The sequence below is a fragment of the Mustela nigripes genome, chromosome X, assembly GCF_022355385.1.
Source record: "Mustela nigripes isolate SB6536 chromosome X, MUSNIG.SB6536, whole genome shotgun sequence".
NCBI classification, from domain to species: Eukaryota; Metazoa; Chordata; class Mammalia; order Carnivora; family Mustelidae; genus Mustela; species Mustela nigripes.
The window spans coordinates 50795142-50818287 of record NC_081575.1 but is presented as its reverse complement, the minus strand read 5'-3'; the positions used below and the strand labels follow the sequence as shown (position 1 = coordinate 50818287).

The 23146-nt window shown below is 36.4% G+C and overlaps 1 protein-coding gene across 1 annotated transcript in view; it reads left to right on the top strand.

The window, feature by feature from the left end:
- Positions 1–23146, top strand: part of DIAPH2 (diaphanous related formin 2) — a 987699-nt gene that overhangs the window by 492274 nt on the left and 472279 nt on the right. The window contains exon 22 of the mRNA XM_059385748.1: positions 2573–2812. Within this exon, the coding sequence (XP_059241731.1) occupies positions 2573–2812 (240 nt within the window). The remainder of the gene's footprint in view (positions 1–2572; positions 2813–23146) is intronic.

Genomic DNA, 23146 nt, shown 5'->3' with positions numbered 1-23146 from the left:
GCTTTGGTGAGTGCTGTGAAGTGTGTAAACCTGGTGATTCACAGACCTGTAACCCTGGGGATAAAAATATATGTTTATAAAAAATAAAAAATTAAAAAATTAAAAAAAAATGTTAATAGTTAAAATTCTGTTAAAGAGGGTAGTCGTGATGAGCACTGGGTGTTGTATGTAAGTGATTAATCACTGAATTCTACTCCAGAAACCAATATTGCACTGTATCTTAACTAACAAAATTTAAATAAGAAATAAAATAAAATCCCATGTGACTTTGAAGAATGGATGTCATGGATAGAGTATGCAAGGTTAGAAGACCTGGAGACTGTCATAGAGGGGGATTTTAAGATTTCAGGGTAGAATAAGCATTTATTTTTCATCCAGGTGATGACAAAGTCCTAATGTGTGGCAGTGAGAAGATAGTGTTATGCCCCAATAACGGGTCCGTGATTAAAGGAGTGAGACTGATACAAAGTGAAGGTCAAAGAAAGCTTTATTTCATGCCAAGCATCAAGAATCTAACCAAACGTTTGGGGATGCACCTCTTACAAGAGAGGGCGTCCCTTCTCTGTTTCACAGACTAGCTTTTAAGGGCAAAGGCCATGCGGTCTGCCCTGGCCATGCACAGGTGACCAATGAGATTGTCACACACACACACAGGAAACTCCACAGTGATGCTAGGTGACCAATTTTATTACAGTTTATCCTAGTAGACATTAGTACATAGTACTAACACTACTACATAGTACTAATACATAGTACTAATGTACATAGACATAGTACACCTTGATTAGGATTGGCGCCAAAAAGGCTCCCAAAGGGCAGGAGCTACTCCAAGGAGCTACTCCTTGGTAGCTAGGGAGACAGTATGCAACCCCCCACTGATCAGATGTCTCCAGCTGGCCTGACCCACCCTTATATCTGGGTTTTGTTACCTGGAACTGGTTTCCAGGACTTGTTTTTAAGTGACTCCCCTGGGGGAAGGGGAGCAAGGACAGTTTAAGGGTTAAACAACAAGGTTTTTGTTTAACTTCAATGAAAGCCTCTTGCTAAATACGTCCTTACACATAATATAACACCATGGTAAGCACCCCACAGTACTTCAAAGAATGAATTAAAAAACAAAGAATGTCAGTCAACTGAAATGCTTCCAGGGAGCACTACTAAAAAAACATATATTTCAGTCGAATTTGTATTTTATTTAGTTTTATCACTTAAGTACAGTCAAGTGCCTTCATGAGACATGAGCATTTTAATCATTGTATCTGTGGCTGGGGATGTTGCTCAGTGCTACCTGTTATTTCTACGCTTAGTTATTCAATACATTATCTTACACACCTAGATCCTGTAATGGAGATCCAACTCTTATCTGTGTAACTAGTCTGATTGTAAAAATTCACACTTTTGATTGCAGCAAATTATTAGTATGACTGATGCATACTAATTTGTGGCTCTTGTTAAGAGATGAATATAACTTCACCTCCTCTGTAGTCTCTTCTTTTAAAGGGCACTTTGTGGCTTAAGGACTTGTTTATGTTGTCAAGTTCTTTTCATGTTTATATTTCAAGAAACTAAGCTATATGTGCAAAAAATAAATATAATTAGGACGACTAATAATTTTTTGGGGGTTGCCAGAGTGGCTTAGTCAGTTAAGTGTCCTGTTCAATCTCAGCTGAGGTTTTGATCTCAAGGTCCTTGGTTCAAGCCCTGAAGAGAAAAAAAAAAGTATTTATTTTCATTGTGTGTACTTGTATATGTTCATATGTGTCTGTCCCCCAACTCTGTCCCAAAATTCATTTGATGAACGAAAGCTAGTTAAATGACTTGGAGTTAGAGGAAACTAATGGCTAAAAGAAATTATTACCATAGGAGCTATACCAAAGGAAGCAGAGAATGTTCACCAATACTATGAAACAAGTAAGAAAAACCTAAGTTGAACTGTTTTAAAGGAAACCAGTATAGAATTCTTAAATAATATACTTATACATAACCTAATTATTTAACATCAACATTCTGTCAATGTAGAAGAAATTCTTTAGAGCATATATAAATATTTAATATATTTGATGACTAGAAATCTAGGTTTAAAAATTAAGTGTTCACTCAGAGCTAGTCCTCTGATTTCAAATAGCATAGTAATAGTAATTTCTTAGGAAATGTGGTTCCACTTACATTGTCTGTCATCATCTACATCTTTTATCTGTGGCCTAACTGCTCACTCATCTCAATTTCATGTTTGTAAATTTTCATAGTTCACCTCAGAGACAACTGGTAGTTTAAATGCTACTGATGACTAATGAGTATGCAGTTAACAAAGAGCAACCATTTAGCTTCAGTAATATTTTCTTATTGTTATAAGGGATGATTTGCTTAAAACTGAGCAGCTGTCTATTTTTAAACTTAGATAAAAATATTTGGAATGTCTAAAACAAATTAAAACAGTAAGTTTTAAAACCCAGAAGGAATTCATTTTATGCAGAAATTTTATAGTCCTGTCTATAAAATTATGACTACTGGAAAATAAAATAACAGGCTTTATATATATATATATTGTTACAAAGCATTTCTTATCTTACAGATGAGCTCAGTGAAAATGTTGCAACCTCGTCTCGAAAACATTCTTTTCAAGCTCACGTTTGAAGAGCATGTAAACAACATCAAACCAAGCATCATAGCAGTAACTCTTGCCTGTGAAGAGCTGAAGAAAAGTGAAAGCTTTAACAGACTTTTAGAGTTAGTTCTTTTGGTTGGAAATTACATGAACTCAGGCTCAAGAAATGCCCAGTCTTTGGGTTTTAAAATCAACTTCCTTTGTAAGGTAAGATAACATTTTATAATGCTAATTTATAATCATAATTTCATCTGTGAGAGGGGTCACTCTAAATAGGCAATAGTACATAAGCCAAAAAAAGTATGAGTTTAAAAGGATCCTTTAAGAGGATGAATGTTGTGGTAAATGAATTATATCTCATTAAAACTGATAAATATATATATTTTTTAATTTTAGTACAGTAAAATCTCAAAGACTATGCAAAATATGTGGTAGTATAAACTTCTCTGATTAGAATTTACCCTAGTTTGTAAATTTTAAAAATTGCCTTTCATAAAGTAGATGCAATATTATACTTCAGTTCCCTTGTACTTATTTAATGTCTCTCTAAAAACTACTGGAAGAGCTAAATATAATGAGATAAATAGCTGGGAACCTTTTTTTTTTTTTAATATGGTTTGCCTATTCTAGTCAAAACTATCAATACCCTTTGTCACGGCCGGCGCGACAAATTGACCAGGAACGTGAGGGTAAGAGGCTGAAGAAAAGAACTCAAGAAGCAGAGAGATGGGGGCACGAAGAGCACTGAGGAGGATGTCCAAGAGTGCTAAGTGTATTCAAAGCATTAAGGCCATATAGTGATAATAGGAGAAGCAATACATCTGTGTCTAGTTAAACAACCATGAGTTCCCATAGTAAGTTTCACAATTAACTATAAGCAGACCTCATGATGCCAAATGGCTGATGCCAGTACAGTTCTGTATTGATACAGCACACCAGAAAGTAATTTATGGGCTGTACTAGGGCAGCAAGGACCAGCCACGAACTTATGACCCCATCCAAATTGTTCTCATTTGTTTAGCAAGCATGTGGGAAGTCACGTAGGCGAGTGCACAACACATAGCACAGACCCTTTCTCAGTGCTACTCAACTTTTCCCATCCTAAACCTTTTGTTAGGTTATTCAGACTTTAATGGAGGCACAAGTCAGGGCCTGGTTTGGTCCTTGTCTGAAGCCTTATTGCGGCCTCCCACAACCCTTTTTTTGTTAAATACTGTTGTTACTAATACTAGATACTTATACTAGATATTTAGTCTATTAACCTAAAGTTGGAAAAAAAGTTCAGATGACGGTCATCTTACTGTTTTGATCAAGCCATTTCATAGTATTTTTTTTTTTTTGAGATTTTAATTCTCATGAGAAGAAACAGAGAAACATAAAAGTGATAGTATATGGCAATTTCAAGGCTATAATGAACCACCTTATTCAAGGGAAAGACCTGTCTGTTACGAAGAGAAAACTGAATAGACACTGAGGTGAAGGCCTATAAGAAATCAGAGGGGAAGACAAACCATGAGAGACAGTGGACTCTGAGAAACAAACTGAGGGTTTTGGAGGGGAGGCGGGTAGGGGGTTGGGTAAGCCTGATGGTATTGTGGAGGGGCACGTATTACATTGGAGCACTAGGTATGATGCATAAACAATGAATTTAGGAACATTGAAAAAAAATTAAATTAAATTTAAAAAAAAAGAAAGCTAAAGAGGGAAATAAATCTGAAAACAAACAGTCCCTCCTTGACATCTCACCATTGTTTCACTTTTTTCCTTCTCACAGCATAAAAAACATTGAGAAACTTTGGTTAGTTCTTAAGGTACATTATAACACAAGAATCCCAGATGTAGGAATGGATATAAATTTCTATTCATGCATTAAATAGATGTGTGTTACATATACAATGAATAGCATTTTACTATATATCAAAAATGATTTGCTTCAAGTAGTTCTAAGCCAAATAAATGGAGAATAATCTTTGTAGGTAATAACATATACAATGGAATTATATCTATTTATTTCTTACTAATTCTTGATTTATATTAGGAAAGAGGTCCAGGATGATAGGGCAGATCATCTGGAATGGTAGATTTTATTAAAAAAAAAAAAAAAAAAAGTTTGTCCCTCTTCTTGTGATATTAGGGGACATGTGAAATTATTTGATAATGCCAGAAAGAATAAGGCTGTGCTTGTACTAATATGGAATAAATCATAGCCAGATATATAGGATAAATCTAAATATTTAATATATTTTCATTATATTGCATACCATGTATTCAATACTAATAAAATCCACTCTTCTAAAGATGCTATTTGTTTTGAGTATATGGTGTATGCATATGAGTGAATCAAGATATTTTTGGTAAGATGATTATAAAAATGTTATAAATTAAGAGAAAAGATCATTGAAAATTTATATTATGTACCTATTTCACATTTCACTCATAAAAAGACATTTAAAACAAACTTACCTGATTTGAATAAATATGTACCTTTTCTAAGTGTCTTAATTCCACACTATTCCAATTAATTACATGAACTGATTTTTTTATAGCAAATATAAATAAGTATTTATACACAGAAACAGAAGATGATATTAATCTCATAGAAGGATTTTATAGTTATATTCTGGAGAGAAGCTCCTTCCTGTCATTTACCTGTCAAATAAAAGTTCTTCCATACAACACTGATCTGACATCTATCACTAGAGGTATGCTCGAAGGATTCAGCAGAAAGATTTTTGCCATCTTCAAATGAAATAAAAATAATCTTGTGGGAAATGCTATCATGTAGTAATAGATGTTCTAAAAGAGAAGAAGTGAATATTTTTAAATGCTCCCTCCCCTCCACCACTTAATCAGCAGGAATTTTATCTTCAGGGAAATACTTGTCATTAAGAAAGAGAAATACCATATACATGTGTGATAGTCCCCTAATGTCTAGGATTAAGAGGATGTTTTGGGGATACAAAGGATTCTGAGTAGATATAAATGTCTAAAATGTCAGAAATTTATGAAATACACAGAAATAGGCTTATAATCTGTTAAATTGAATTAACTACAGATATATGATTAGCCAGAATTGCTGTTAAATTCCAATTACATTATAGAAGATTACTTGGTTGATTTTTCTTAATTTGTTTTCCGTAAAGAATTGCAGATGAACTTCCTTTGTAGAACACTGATTATGTTTCTAAAATGATGCCATTTTCCCCAACTGAATTATTCTAAGGATAATTTCCTTTCTCAGTGAATTTAAAACTATAATCTGCTCTTTACAAGAAGCTACAGAGTATGTTAAAATATTCACCTACTTTTATTTTTTTTTTTTATTTTTTATTTTCAGCATAACAGTGTTCATTATTGTTACAACACACCCAGTGTTCCATGCAATCTGTGCCCTCTCTAATACCCACCACCTGGTACCCCGACCTCCCACCCCCCAGCCCTTCAAAACTCTCAGATTGTTTTTCAGAGTCCATAGTCTCATGGTTCAACTCCCCTTCCAATTTCCCTCAACTCCCTTCTCCTCTCTATCTCCCCATGTCCTCCATCCTATTTGTTATGCTCCACAAATAAGTGAAACCATATGATAATTGACTCTCTCTGCTTGACTTCTTTCACTCAGCATAATCTCTTCCAGTCCCGTCCATGTTGCTACAAAAGTTGGGTATTCGTCCTTTCTGATGGAGGCATAATACTCCATAGTGTATATGGACCCCATCTTCCTTATCCATTCATCCGTTGAAGGGCATCTTGGTTCTTTCCACAGTTTGGCGACCATGGCCATGGCTGCTATAAACATTGGGGTACAGATGGCCCTTCTTTTCACTACATATGTATCTTTGGGGTAAATACCCAGGAGTGCAATGGCAGGGTCATAGGGAAGTTCTATTTTTAATTTCTTGAGGAATCTCCATACTGTTCTCCAAAGAGGCTACACAAACTTGCATTCCCACCAACAGTGGAAGAGGGTTCCCCTTTCTCCACATCCCCTCCAACACATGTTGTTTCCTGTCTTGCTAATTTTGGCCATTCTAGCTGTTGTAAGGTGATATCTCAATGTAGTTTTAATTTGAATCTCCCTGATGGCTACTGATGATGAACATTTTTTCATGTGTCTGATAGCCATTTGTATGTCTTGATTGGAGAAGTGTCAGTCCATATCTTCTGCCCATTTTTTCATACGATTGTATGTTCTGTGTGTATTGAGTTTGAGGAGTTCATTATAGATCCTGGATATCAACCTTTTGTCTGTACTGTCATTTGCAAATATCTTCTCCCATTCCGTGGGTTGCCTCTTTGTTTTCTTGACTGTTTGCTTTGCTGTGCAGAAGCTTTTGATTTTGATGAAGTCCCAAAAGTTCATTTTCGCTTTTTTTTTTTTTTTTTGCCTTTGGAGACATATCTTCAAAGAAGTTGCTGTGGCTGATATTGAAGAGGTTACTGCCTATGTTCTCCTCTAGGATTCTGATGGATTCCTGTCTCACATTGAGTTCTTTTATCCATTTTTAGTTTATCTTTGTGTACGGTCTAAGAGAATGGTTAAGTTTCATTCTTCTACATATAGCTGTCCAGTTTTCTCAGCACCATTTATTGAAGAGACTGTCTTTTTCCACTTTATATTTTTTCCTATTTTGTCGAAGATTATTGGACTGCTAGAGGTGAGGATCCATATCTGGGGCTCTCTACTCTGTTCCACTGGTCTATGTGTCTGTTCTTTATGCCAGTACCATGCTGTCTTGGTGATCACAGCTTTGTAGTAAAGCTTGAAATCAGGTAACGTGATGCCCCCCCGTTTTATTTTTGTTTTTCAACATTTCCTTAGTGATTCGGGTTCTCTTCTGATTCCATACAAATTTTAGGATTATTTGCTCCACCTCTTTGAAGAATACCAGTGGAATTTTGATCGAAATAGCGTTAAAAGTATAGATTGCTCTAGGCAGTATAGACATTTTACCAATGTTTATTCATCCGATCCAAGAGCATGGAATGGTCTTCCATCTTTTTGTGTCTTCTTCAGTTTCTTTCATGAGTGCTCTTTAGTTCCTTGAGTACAGATCCTTTACCTCTTTGGTTAGGTTTATTCCCAGGTATCATACGGTTCTTGGTGCTATAGTAAATGGCATCGATTCTCTAATTTCCCTTTCTGTATTTTCATTATTAGTGTATAAGAAAGCCACTGATTTCTGTACATTGACTTTGTATCCTGCCATGTTGCTGAATCGCTCTATGAGTTCTAGTATTTTGGGGGTGGAGTCTTTTGGATTTTCCATATAAAGTCTCATGTCATCTGCAAAGAGAGAGAGTTTGACTTCTTCATTACCAATTTGGATACCTTTTATCTCTCTTTGTTGTCTGATTGCTGTTGCTAGGCCTTCTAATACTATGTTGAACAAGAGTGGTGAGAGTGGGCATCCTTGTCATGTTCCTGATCTGAATGGGAAGGATGTAAGCTTTTTCCCATTGAGGATGATATTTGCTGTGGGTCTTTCATAGATTTTATGGAGTTCAGGAATGTTCCCTCTATCCCTATAGTTTGAAGCGTTTTAATAAGGAATGGATATGGATTTTGTCAAATGCTTTTTTCTGCATCAGTTGAAAGGACCATGTGGTTCTTCTCTCTTCTCTTATTAATTTGTTGTATCACATTGATTAATTTGCGAATGTTGAACCATCCTTGTAGCCCAGGGATGAATCCCACCTGGTCATGGTGGATAATCTTTTTAATGTGCTGTTCAATCCTTTTTGCTAGGATCTTGTTGAAAATCTTAGCATCCATATTCATCAGTGATATTGGTCTGAAATTCTCTTTTTGGTAGGGTCTTCGTCTGATTTGGGGATCCGGGTACTGCTGGCTTCATAAAAAGAGTTAGGAAGTTTTCCTTCTGCTTTAATTTTTTTGAAACAGCTTCAGGAGAATAGGTGTTATTTCTTCTTTGAAAGTTTGGTAGAGTTCCCCAGGGAATCCATCAGGTTTTGGGAGGTTTTTGATCACCATTTCAATCTCGTTACTAGATATTGGTCTATTCAGTTTGTCAATTTCTTCCTGGTTCAGTTTTGGGAGTTTATAATTTTCCAGGAATGCATCCATTTCATCTAGGTTGCTTAGCTTATTGGCATATAACTGTAGATAATAACTTTTGATGATTGTTTCTACTTCCTTGGTGTTAGTTGTGATCTTTCCCTTTTCATTAATAATTTTATTTACTTGAGCTTTCTCTCTTTTCTTTGATCTCCTGGTTGATCCAAGCATTCTTATGCAAGTTTGTCTTTAGCTTCCAGGTGTTTGAATTCCTTCTGAACTTTTCCTTGTAATTGAGCTCCAGTTTCAAAGCATTGTGATCTGAGAATGTTCAGGGAATCATCTCAGTCTTTCGGTATCGGTTGAGTTCTGATTTGTGACGCAGTATGTGGTCTATTCTGGAGAAAGTTCCATGTGCACTTGAGAAGAATGTGTAGTCCGTTGTTTTAGGGTGGGATGTTCTATATATATCTATGAGGTCCATGTGGTGCAATGTGTCATTCAGTGCTCTTGTTTCTTTATTGATTTTCTGCTTCAGTGATCTATTTCTGAGAGAGGCGTGTTTAGATCTCCAAGGATTAGTGTATTCATTTCAATATGACTCTTTATCTTGATTAAGAGTTTCCTTATGTCATTGGCTGCTCCCATATTGGGGGCATAGATATTTACAGTTGTTTGATTATCTTGGTGGATAGTCCCTTTAAGAATGATGTAGTGTCCCGTATCTCTGACTACAGTCTTTAGTTTAAAATCTAAAATGTCTGATACAAGAATCACTACCCCAGCCTTCTTTTGAGGCCCATTGGTATGATAGATGCTTCTCCATCCCTTCACTTTCAGTCTGGATGTATTTTTAGGTTCAAAATGGGTCTCTTGTAGACAACATACGGATGGGTCCTGTTTTTTTATCCAATTTTCAACCCTGTGCCGTTTTATGGGCGCATTTAGGCCATTCACATTCAGGATGATTCTTGATAAATACATTTTTATTGACATCATGTTACCTTTGAAGTCTTTCTTTCTGTAGATGCTCTTTATATTTCTGTTCAATGCTATTCTTGGGCTTTTTCTTCCTTTAAAGAAGCCCCCTTAATATTTCCTGCTGTATTGGCTTGGTGGTTGCATAGTCTTTTAAGCCTTGCCGTTCTTGCAAACTCTTTATCTCTCCATCCATTTCGAATGTCAGTCTTGCTGGATAAAGTATTCTTGGCTGCATGTTCTTCTCGTTCAGTGCCCTTGAATATATCTTGCCAGCGCTTTCTGGCTTACCAGGTCTCTGTGGACAGGTCTGACATTATTCTGCTGGGCTTTCCTCTATACGTAAGGATCTTCTTTGTCCTAGCTGCTTTGAAGAGGTTCTGCCTACAATTGTAATTCTTCATTCTTACTATTAGGTGTCTCAAGGACTTTTGAGAATCTGTTATCTTGGGGGGAAACCTTTCGGCCTCTAGGACATGAATGCTGGTTCTATTCACGAGATTCGGAAAATTTTCATGAAGAACTTGTTCCACTATATCTTCTAGACTTCGTTCTTTCTCCTCCCAGGGTCCTGGGATTGAGCCCTGCAACAGGCTCCTTGCTCATCTAGGAGTCTGCTTCTCCCTCTGCTTGCTGCTTCCCCTTCTTTGTCCCCCTGCTTGTGTATGCTCTCTGACAAATAACAAATATTTTAAAAAATAAAAAACAGCAAAATTTGGCGGCTTTCAGAAAATGGGAAGTAAGAACAAATGGAAAGTCTTTTCAAGAAATTGACTTTGTATTAGCTCCAACCATTTTCCTACTCATTGCCCTGAATTTTATTCAAATTCTTATTAGAAAGATGCGGCGCCTGGGTTGCTCAGTGGTCTAATCCTCTGCCTTTGGCTCAGGTGATGGTCTCAGGGTCCTGGGACCGAGTCTCGCATTGGGCTATCTGCTCATCGGGGAGCTCGCTTCCCTTCCTCTCTATCTCTGCCTGCCTCTCTGCCTATTTGTGTTCTCTGTCTGTCAGGAAAAGAGAGACTGATTGACCTAGTATGGATTACAAGGATAGTCCTTGTCCAAGGGAAGGCATTGATAACACTGTCAAGACTATCTGTGATGGAAGACCGGTCACTTCATAAAGAATGCTGTTAACCAAAGAAAAGAATGCCAATGATTAGGGGCAGGTGAATAGGTATCAGGCAGGCCCAAACAAAGACAAAATGAAAGAGATCATTGGTACACCAGGGGAATACAAACAATACAGAAAACACATAAAAACCTCACGAAACTAGTGTTACAATTAAGTGATCAGGAAATAAACTACATTAGAGTATTATGTAACACCACAAGATACACCATCAATGAACAGCAAGATTAATGACCATTGAGATTAACAGGGCTTCAGGAGGGAGGAATTTTAAATGATGGGATGGGGATGGACAATACTGTAAAATGCAACAGAAGGATCTTAAAGTATTAGTAGAATTAGGTTATATGAGAGAAGAAGCCACAACCTTACAAGGTGGGAGAATATTGGAATCAGTACATACCTTTTAGCTTCCATTCTGCCAATCACTAGCCACATTGTCATGGCTAAGTCACTTACTCTTTCTGAACTCAGTTTCCTTACCTGTGAATGAGGATATACAGTAGGGGTTTTTTTTTTTTTTTTTTTTTTGGCGGGGGGGTCAAATAAAATGAATTTTGTCAGTGTTCTTTGAAAAATTATTATGTTAAATGATAACTTTTTTAATGATGGTAGATAACTAGGAATAATCATTGTCTTTGAAGATGAATTAGAAAAGCATATTGTCTGGAATATTGGGTGTATATTGGAGACAAATGATAATGTTTGTAGGCAGATTATGAGAAGATCATGAGTTATTTATATATTAGTTTACATAAGTTATCCTCATAATTTTTTAAAGTCATTCATTTCATAACTTATAAGGGCCATGAACCTTTCTTTTTAATATCCCTTTCCTCCATTCTATGACTTTCTAGTCATTCTAGTTGGACAGAGAGACTTAAGAAATCATGATACATTAGGATGATCTTTTGTATATTATACAAAGAACCTGAAGAAAACTTTACAGTTTAATACAGAGAAAATTTTATATATCTTACTTTGCCATAAGGATTAATATGTTAATGTAATTGTTTTCCTTTTTCTAAGATCCATCATTTCTGTAAAGTATATATAACATAAACAGTGTTATTTCCTAGAGACCATCATGTGATATTAGTGACAGAATATTGTTGGTATTACCCCATAGAAGTTGTAAGAAGGAAAGAGAAAAGGTTTTAATGAGAAATGGAAGATGAGTTACCAGAAAATATGATTTATAAAGAAAATGACTGCTGTCTATGGAAGCCAAATTTGGAAATATATAATCCAAGAGAAATTCTACAAAAAAAAAAAAAAGTCATATCTAAGTACTCTAAAAATTTCACATCTCATCATTTTTAGCTGAAATGATGTGGATTGTTTCCATGTAAACTTAGAATCTTAACATAAGAAGATAACTGGTTGTGGGTGCCTCCGTGGCTCAGTCAGTTAAGCATCTCCCTTTGGCTTAGTTCACGATCCTGAGGTTGTGGAATCAAGTCTCACCTCTGGCTCCCTGCTCAGTGAGGAGCCTGCTTCTCCCTCTGCCCCTCCCCACCAACTCATGCTCTCTTTCTCAAAAATAATAAAATCTTAAAGAAGAAGAAAAAAAAAGTAACTAGTCTAGCCAATTCAGTCTGTAGTTAAGAAAACTGACACTCAGAGAAGGGAAGTTTTGTGTACTGGCACGTTCTGGCTGCCACAACAGAATACCAGAGGCTGGGTGGTTAAAACAACAGAAATTAATTTTCACACAGTTTTGGAGATAAGAAGTCAAAGATCAAGGTGCTAGCCTAGTTAGTGTCTGGTGAGATATGGTAATGTAATTGTTTTTCTTTTTCTAAGATCCATCATTTCTGTAAACTATATGGTAATGTAAAAGGCCTTATTTCCTAGAGACCATCACCTGGTATTAGTGACAGACTCTTCCTGGCTTGCAGACAGACAGCCATCTTCTTGCTATATGCTCAACAGAGCCTTTCCTCTGTGCCCTGCATAAAGAGTTGAGAATGTGCTTGAGAGCTCTGGTGCCACCTCCTCTTCTTATAAGGACACTAATCTAGTCAGATTAGGCCCCACCCTTTTGCCTTTTTTTTTTTAACCCTTAATTGCCTCCTTAAAGGTCTTTTCTCCAAATATACTCACTCTGAGGGTTACTGCTTCCACGTGCAGATTGCTCAGGATAAGGCTTTCCTGGGATGTGAGACTTTTCAGTGCTAAAATTGGGACAGTATCAAGCAAACCAGGACAGTCAGTGGCTGCTTTAGTTATGAAACTAGAGGTAGGGTCCTAGCCTCCTAATAATACTCCATTTTTCTCTCTTTTTTAAAAACATGGAAGTTTAACAGCTTTCCTTTTACATTTTTATAATGCCCTTTACTGTTCTTTGTCTAGTTTTTGCTCTTCAGATCTTCTGTGGTACCCACTATACACTTTGAGGGAATTATTAAAGAACTGTTCACACTTTAATTATTTTATTTCTCTTTCAAGGCTGAGAACTCGTGGAATCTGAATGTTTATTTTCTTCTACATTAAATTCCCAGTGCCTGTTTATATGAAGCCTTCAATAAATTGCTCCCGAATGAAAGCCAGACAGTTGATTTAAATAAAGGATTTGTTATGTTTGACCTAAGTGTTAACTTTTTTTTTTTAAAAGATTTTATTTATTTATTTGACAGACAGAGATCACAAGTAGGCAGAGACACAGGCAGAGAGAGAGAGGAGGAAGCAGGCTCCCTGTGGAGCAGAGAGCCTGATGTGGGGCTCAATCCCAGGACTCTGACATCATGACCTGAGCCAAAGGCAGAGGCTTAACCCACTGAGCCACCCAGGCACCCCATAACTTTTTTTTTTTTAAAGTTAGAGAATTTAGTTCCTCACAGATGTAAAGGGTATATTTTTTACCAGCAAAACTATTGAATATGTAATTGTCACACTGCTATGGTTTATTTATAAAAACATTAAAAAGTATTGTTTTCTATAAATATTAACCAGCAATTCTACCTTTAAATATGGGTTAATAATAAATATATGACTATGAATATGTAACCAAAAATATTTTGGAAAATAACCACTGTAGGATATACTGAAAAGCATTCTACCAAAGTTCAATAAATCCTAGTCAATAGTCCACACATATGGTTGCCTGTGTTTTAACAGTTTATAAAGTACTTTCCTCGTGATTCAGGGGGGTGAATTATTATTAACCCCATTAGGAAACTGAAACCCCAAATTAGGAAACTGAAACGCATTGAAGTTATACAATTTTTCCAATATTAAAAAGCTAGTAAGAAGGGGCGCCTGGGTGTCTGAGTGGGTTAAGCCTTGGCCTTCGGCTCAGGTCATGATCTCAGGGTCCTAGGATTGAGCAGGCCTCTGGCTCCCTGCTCACCAGGGAGCCTGCTTCCCCCTGCCCTTCTGCCTGCCTTGCTCCCTACTTGTGATTTCTCTATCAAATAAATAAATAAAATCTTTTAAAAAAAGCTAGTAAGTATCCAAATTGAGGCTTAAATCTGTTTTCTCTGTCCCAAACTTTGCAAGCACTCTGCTTCTCATTTCACTGTAACAGAATTTTTGGATATACACGGCTCAATTTAAGAAAGCATTACAGAACACCTCTGCAACTTACAGAATTCTGAAAATGGGGGGAAATCACATGTAGATTTTCTTGAATCTGGTAGCTTATAAAATGAGGAATCCCTTTTCTTTTTTTTTTTTCTTTTTTTTTAAAGATTTTATTTATTTATTTGACAGACAGAGATCACAAGTAGGCAGAGAGGCAGGCAGAGAGAGAGGAAGAAGCAGGCTCTCCACTGAGCAGAGAGCCCGATATGGGGCTTGATCCCAGCACCCTGGGATCACGACCCAAGCCGAAGGCAGTGGCTTTAACCCACTGAGCCACCCAGGTGCCCCAGGAATCCCTTTTCTTTATTCAAACTGAATTGGAAGTAATTGCAGGATATTAATAGAAAATTTTTCTTCCTCTAATAGATTTTAATGTATGCAGGAAATAAAGCCTACATATTTATAATAAAATAGGACTTAATAATCTGTATAATTGTACAAGTATCACTTGGCTTTGTATGTATAGGCTCTCAGAGCCTATCAGTTTTTTGTAGGCAAGGTGAGTTGCTGTTCTCAAGATTTTTACAAATAAATATCTGCTCTCCAGAAAGGACTGACCAAGCATTTCAGGGTCAGAGGCACACTTAGAATCCAACTTTTCCTAAGGCTCAAATTATTTCAGGGGCTCACGCTATTTTTAGAGTTTGATGGTCTCTTGCTTTACTGAAATATGTTTTTTTTTTTTCTGTATCACATAGTGTTTAACATTATTTGAATTTGGGGGGAGTTGTGTTTGACATTTTGCTGAGAAGAAAATTCCTTTAAAGTATGTAATGTGTGTTGGAAAGTGCTGTGTAAGGGAAGATTAGACTCTCTATCAAATACAGGGTTGGGTGGAATGTTAGGTCTTCTTTTCAAACTTTCCTTTTTCTCCCTTTAAAATTTCTTCCCTGTGGGGCTATTTGCAGGAAGGAGTTTTCAGTTGGTGATCTCCTCGAGTCCCTGGTTATAATCAGTGACACAGTTCTAAATGTATAACAAAATTCAGAGGAGCTCATTTATGCTAATTTGTATTTTTATGTTTATAAGAACTTTGCATTTTTATATGTCATCATGTAATACCATGACACACCATACTATTTGTTCATAATTTATGACTGACAGGCATGAACATTTCAAATTAAGGATTTGTCTGTGTCACATTATATTCTTTGAAGTAGGAATATTTACTGTTTTTGACCTCTGTAACAACTAAGCAGCATAGAATGATTTAAGGACTGGCTATAATTCTTCATTTTCAATAATTTCCTTTGTTCAGATTATTTGATGGTTAACCCTTATTTAATTCCATTGTGTTTTATTATATTGTGCTTAATGGGCTCTCATCATTGAGAACCACTGAATAGGTTCTTGAGCTTAAAGGTAAATGTTGCACTGTTGTGGTACTATGCCAGTGGTGATATTTTAGATTCAGCTTCCTTAATTGTGTCATGGGTTTTGTTTTCCTCAGTTCCTCAGGTAAATCAATGTATAAAAATTTATACTTTTCAAACAGTAAGCATTAGTATTACGTAAGTCACGAAGTCCAAAAGTGTTTAAATTTATAGAACAGTAAATTTATATTTTTAAAGAAACAAGTTCTTTTAATTCCCATGTTACTTGCTATGTATCCTAAAGCACATACTGTTAATCAGTGCATGGGGATTTGTGCACACAGGCAAAAGGTCATACTAAATGATTGCTTCAGTGATTCCCATTTCTCTAGTAATCAAGATGTTTGGATACTGGCTTAGAAATTCAATCCAAAGTCCTCACATCTAATGTCTTTCGTGACATTCAAAATCTGAACGAAACACAGCTATTTTTTCTAAACTTCTCTTTTAAAAATGCAGCCCTCTAAAAGTTAGAAACATATGCTCTTGGCTCCGATTTTGTAATCCCATGAGTACCACCATGTGTTTTGAAGACTGTCCTTCAATTAGAAAATCAGCTCTTTTCCCACTTCTAAGATGTAAAGTTCCTAGTTTCTTTATGCTGTAGTAGTCTGTACATATAGATTGACTCCCTAAGTAGAAAGAACACTTGAAGAAGGTAGTCTGTGCTTTCTTCCAAGATGGCAATCTCAATTGTTACAGATGGCCATGACATTTTCCAGATTTATGTTAATGTGGAGATGCATTGTATCTTTCTTATTCTTTGTACCCTACATTATGGAATTCACATAGGAGAAAAAGTAAACTGCTAGATTAGCACAGGTAAAGCTATGTGATCTTCTGGGGCATAGGAATTAACCAGTTTTGAAGATATACTTCTTTTTTAATTAATTAATTATTATTTTTTATTTTATTTTACTTTTTTCAGTGTCCCCAAGATTTCATTGTTTATTCACCACACCCAGTGCTCCGTTCAATATGTGCCCTCCTTAATACCCACCACCAGGCTAAACCAACTCTCTACCTGCCTCCCCTCCAAAACCCTCAGTTTGTTTCTTGGAGTCCATAGTCTCTCGTGGTTTGTCTCCCCCTCTGATTTCCCCAAACTCACCTCTCCTCTTCATCTCTCAATGTCCTCCATGTTACTCCTTATGCTCCACAAGTAAGTGAAACTGTATGATAATTGACTGTCTCTGCTTGACTTATTTCACTCAGCATAATCTCTTCCAGTCCTGTCCCTGTGGATACAAAAGTTGGATATTCATCCTTTCTGATGGAGGCATAATACTCCATTGTACATATGGAGCATATCCTCTTCATCCATTCATCTGTTGAAGGGCATCTTGGCTCTTTCCACAGTTTGGCAACTGTGACCATTGCTGCTGTGAACATTGGGGTACAGATGGCCCTTCTGTTCACTACATCTGTATCTTTGTGGTAAATACCCAGTAGTGCAATTGCAGAGGTATAGGGTAGCACTATTTTTATTTTCTTAAGGAATCTCCTCACTGTTTTCCGAAGTGGCTGCACCAGAACTATGCTGTCTTGGTGACAGCTTTTGTAGTAAAGCTTGAAATCAGGCAATGTGATGCCCCCAGTTTTGTTTTTCTTTTTCAACATTTCCTTAGCAATTCAGGGTCTCTTTTGGTTCCATACAAATTTTAGGATTGTTTGTTCCAGCTTTTTTAAAAGTGCTGGTGGAATTTTGATTGGGGTGGCATTGAAAGTATATATTGCTCTAGGCAATATAGACATTTTAACAATGTTTATTCTTCTGATCCATGAACATGGAGCGTTCTTCCATCTTTTTGCGTCTTCTTCAATTTCTTTCATGAGTGTTTTATAAATCCTCGAATACAGATCCTTTACCTCTTTGGTTAGGTTTATTCCCAGGTCTCTTCTGGTTCTTGGTGCTATAGTAAATGGAATTGATTCTCTAATTTTCTTTTCTATATTTTCATTGTTAGTGTATAAGAAAACAAATGATTTCTGTACATTGTTTTTGTATCCTGCCACATTACTGAATTGCTGTATGAGTTCTGGTAGATTGGGTTTGAGAATTTTGGGTTTTCCATAGAAAGTATCACGTCATTTGTGAAGAGAGAGTTTGACTTCTTCTTTGCAATTTGAATACTCTATTTCTTTTTGTTGTCTAGCTGTTGCTGGGACTTCTAGTACTATGTTGAACAACAGTGACAAGAGTGGATATCCTTGTCATGTTCCTGATCTCCAAGGGAAGGCTGTCAGCTTTTCCCTACTGAGAATTATTTTCGCTATGGGTTTTTCATAGATACATTTTATGAAGTTGAGGAATGTTCCCTCTATCCCTATACTTTGTAGTGTTTTAATCAGGAATGGACACTGTATCTTCTCAGATGATTTTTCTGCATCAATTGAGAGGACCATGTGGTTCTTCTCTCTTCTCTCACTGATTTGTTCTATCACATTGATTGATTTGCAAATGTTGAACCACCCCTGCTTCCCATGGATAAATCCCACCTAGTCACGGTGGATATTCTTTTTAATGTACCGTAGGATCCTATTAGCTAGGATCTTGTTGAGAATCTTAGCATCCATATTCATCAGGGATATTGGTCTGAAATTCTTTTTAATGGAGTCTTTGCCTGGTTTGGGGTTCAGGATAATGCTGGCTTCATAGAAAGAGTCTGGAAATTTTCCTTCTGTTTCTATTTTTTGAAACAGCTTCAGGAGAATAGGTATTATTTCTTCTTTGAATGTGTAGTAGAATTCTCCAGGCAATCCATCTGATCCTGGGCTCTTGGCTTTTGAGAGGATTTTGATCAGTGCTTCAATCTCGTTACTAGATACCACTCTATTCTGATTGTCAATTTCTTCCTGGTTAAGTTTTGAAAGTTTATAAGTTTCCAGGAGTGCATCCATTTCATCTCGATTGCTTAACATATTGGCATGTAACTGCTGATAATAATTTCTGATGATTGTTTCTATTTCCTTGGTGTTAGCTGTGATCTCATTCATAATTTTATTAATCTGGGTCCTCTCTCTTTTCTTTTGGATTAGTTTGGCCAGTGGTTTATCTATCTTATTGATTCTTTAAAAGAACCAGCTTGTAGTTTCGTTGATATGTTGTTTTGTATACTCTAGTTTCTATCTCATGATTTCTGCTTTAATCTTATTTTCTTTCTTATGCATGGTGTTCACTTAATTTGTTATTGATTCTCCAGTTCTTTAAGGTGTAAAGAGAGCTGGTGTATTCTGGATTTTTCAGTTTTTTTGAGGGAGGCTTGGATGGCTATGTATTTCCCCCTTAGGACCACCTTTGCCATGTCTCTTGGGTTTTTGGACAAGTGTGTCTTCATTCTCATTGGTTTACATGAGTTGTTTAAGTTCTTTGATTTTCTGGTTGATCCAGACATTCTTAAGCAGGGTGGTCTTTGCCTTCCAAGTGTTTGAATTCGTTCCAAACTTCTTCTTATGGTTGAGTTCAAGTTTCAAATCATTGTGGTCTAAGAATATGGAGGGAATAATCTCAGTCTTGTATTGGGTGAGCCCTGATTTGTGACCCAGAATGTGGTCTATTCTGGAGAAAGTTCCATATGCACTCTAGAAGAAGGAGTATTCTGCTTTTTTTGGGTGCAGTGCTCTGTATATATCTGTCTGGTCCATCTGGTCCCATCTGTCATTCAGTGCTCTTGTTTCTTTAGTGATTTTCTCCTGGGATGATTTGTCCGTTACTGAGAGTGGTGTGTTAAGATTCCCCTACTACTAATGTATTCATACCAATGTGACTCTTTATCTTGATTAACAGTTGTCTTATGTAGTTGTCTGCTCCCATATTGGGAGTGTAAATATTTATAATTGTTAGATCTTCTTGGTGGCTAGACCCTTTAAGAATGATGTAGTGTCCTCCTTTATCTCTGACTACAGTCTTTAGTTTAAAATCTAATTTACCTGATATGAGAATCACTACCCCAGCTTTCTTTTGGCGTGAAAGATGCTTCTTCATCCCTTCCCTTTCAGTCTGGATGTATCTTTAGGTTCCAAATGTGTCACTTGTACAAGACAGCATATGGACAGTTCTTGTTGTTTTATCCAATCTGCAACCATTTGCTCTTTTATGGTGGGAACATTTAGGTCATTCATATTGAGAGTGATTATTGAAAGGTATGTTTTTATTGATATCATGTTGCCTGTGAAGTCCTTATTTTTATAGATTGTCTCTGTAAATTTCTGTTCTATGTCACTCTTGGGTTCTTTCTTCTTTTGTAGAATCCCCTTAGTATTTCTTTTAATGCTATCTTTATGGTCACTCTTTTAAACCTTACCAGTCTTGGAAGCTCATTATCTCTCTATCCATGTTGAATGTCAGCCTCGCTGGATAAAGTATTCTTGGCTGCATGGTCTTCTCATGTAGCACCTTGAGTATGTCTTGCCAGCCCTTTCTGGCTTTCTAAGTTTCTGTGGACAGGTCTGACATTATTCTGACAGACCTTCCTCTGTATGTAAGGAATCTCTTTCCCCAGCTGCCCTCAGAAGCTCTTGTCTAAAATTATGATTCACCATTCTCATAATGAATTGCCTCGAGGTCTTTCTAGAGTCATTGATCTTGGGCAGGTTTTCTTTCTTCCTCTAGAACAGGAACACTGGTTCCATTCCCTAAATTGGGAAAATTTTCATCCAGAATTTGTTCATGTGTATCTTTTAGTCTTCTCTCTTTCGCCACCCCTTCAGGAATCCCAATAATTCTGAAGTTGGAATGTTTCATGGCATCATTTATTTCCCTAATTCTGTTTTCATGACTTCTAAGCTGTTTGTTCCAGGCCTCCTCCTGATGTTTTTCTCTGTCAGTTTCTCCTCTGGATCACTAATTCTGTCTTCTACCTTGGTTACCCTATCTTTTAGAGTATTTAGATTAGATTGGATCTCATTGATAATATTTTTAACTTCTTTCTGGGTGGGTTTCATTTCTTCCCTAATCGATTCCATGATGTCAAAAATGTTTTTTTCCAACCTAGCCATTGCCTGGATAATTGTTACGCTGATTTCCCATTCTGACATACCGTGTATGTCCATATCCAATACTTCTGTGGCAGACACCCAGTCTCTGAATGTTTCCTCTCTTGGGTGTTCTACTCCTAGTCATTTTGGTGAGAGGTGGTCGAGAGGATGTATAGCTGAATATATCAACCATGATCCAAGCATGTTGCACCCTGGCACGCTCTCCACTGGTGTCTTATGCCCCCATAGAGATCCAGAAGTATATAATCCTACATCTCAGGCTGATTTCATGGGTGTTGAGAGTGTTCTGTGGGAGACACTTACTTCACTTTAGGGGATTAGTTGAAACAGGTTCTCCTACTTCTCTGCCATCTTGCTAGCAGGCTCGATATGCTTCTTTAAATTGATATACAGACATACCTCATTTTATTTTACTCTGCCAATTTTGTGTTTTTTACAAATTATAGATTTGGAAACCCTGTGTCTTGCAAATCTATAGGCACTATTTTTCCAATAGCATTTGCTCACTTGGTGTGTCTGTCACATTTTGGTAATTCTCAGAATAAAGCTTTGTCGTTATTGTTATGGTGATCTGTGATCAGTGATTATGACTTACTGAAAGCGTGAAAATGTTTACTGTATAGTATTTTTTAAGTAAATTATGTACATAGGTTTTTTTTAAATATATTGGTACTGCACACTTAATGGATTTAATATTACAGTGTATTGTAGTATATATATAACTTAATGGACTTAATAGATTACAATGTAGTGTAAACATAACTTTTATATCTACTAAGAAACAAAAAAAAAATCATCTGACTTTCTTCATTGCAGTATTCACTTTATTGTAGACTGACACCAAACCTGCAATATCTTTGAGGTATACATGTAGCCATGAAGGAGTAACACTATACCTTTTTCAGAAACTTGAACTCTGGGGGCGCCTGGGTGGCTCAGTGGGTTAAAGCCTTTGCCTTCGGCTCAGGTCATGATCCCAGGGTCCTGGGATCGAGTCCCTCATTGGGCTCTCTGCTCGGCGGGGAGCCTGCTTCTTCTTCTCTTTCTTTCAGCCTGCCTCTCTGCCTACTTGTGATCTCGGTCTGTCAAATAAATAAATAAAATCTTTAAAAAAAAAAAAGAAACTTGAACTCTGATTAAAATGAACAAATTTATACCTCTCTTCTACTTTTCTCTAAAAATAACAGAAGTCCCATAAGCTTATTGAAAGATTTTTCTCTAAGTTGAAATATTCCTTAATTTACATTCATTGGTACAAATTAGTCAGTTTATACTTTAAATGTAACACTTATTTGTTTTTTGCAAATCTAATTATGTCTGTTTAGATATTATCACATTTACAACACTATAGGTTGTGTGAAACTTCATTTTCAAGCCCCCCCCCCAAATTTTCAGTTTATTAAGTTCTCTGGAGACCAGTAGTTTCTAAGCGTAAATTGTGTGATGCAGAGTTAATTAGTATTCCTTGTTGATACTGACTGCTTTGAAGACATTATGTTTCTTATCACATTTTTTTTTCTATTTTACTTATATATGTGAAAATGTTCTGTCCTTTAAACACACAACAGTCAACAAATGCATGCACTCCCCAGGCCCTTAAGTCATCATTATATTGTGAAGCCTTTGCTGCTATTCCTGCTTTTAACTTTTATATTACAGCGCAATCTGCCTCCCATATGTCTGGATAATATGCTGTGAGGGGCAACGTGAAAATATGTGGTACACAATTGCCTTGCATACTAGCTATGCTTAGTAATTGTATGTTCCTGTGCAAACACATGACCTTTATGACAAGAAACTACAATTTTTGGAAGTTTTATATTAGGGGAGGGACTGAGGAAAAGGAATTAAAAGCTAGACCAAGCCAAAAAGCATATCCGTACACCTGTGTGTGTGTGTGTGTACTGATGAGCAAATGATTAAAAGAATGGAAGAGTGAGAATCAGGGATGATTTTCAGAATTGGATGATGAGAAAGAATGAAAGAGTGAGAAAGAATCAGGGATAATTTTCATAATTGGAATGAGTAAATATGTCTGTTTCTTGCATAAATTGATGGACTTGTAAAGAGCATTTGAAAATAGAAAGACTTTCCAATATATGCTTCTTATCTTCTGCCAATAATAATTATTTAAAAATCAACTATATATTTTTATATAAAACTGTACTGAGGTTTATAATTCATTTTCAGTAGAAGGCTGATGTATGGCTTGGTTTAGAATTCTAAATACAGACACATTGCTAGGAAACAAAAAGATGAACACAACTGTAGTTTCTTTCATTTAAATTTTTGTTTTCGTCATACACTGATACAAAAAATATAATATGGTGCTATCTATACTTGTTGAAGTCATTGTGACTAAACAGTAATGAATATATTTAACTGTTGTGTTGGGTAATATGTCTGGCAGAGAAGAATAATTCTCTAGTTTACCAAAAAAAAAAAAAAAAAAAAAAAAA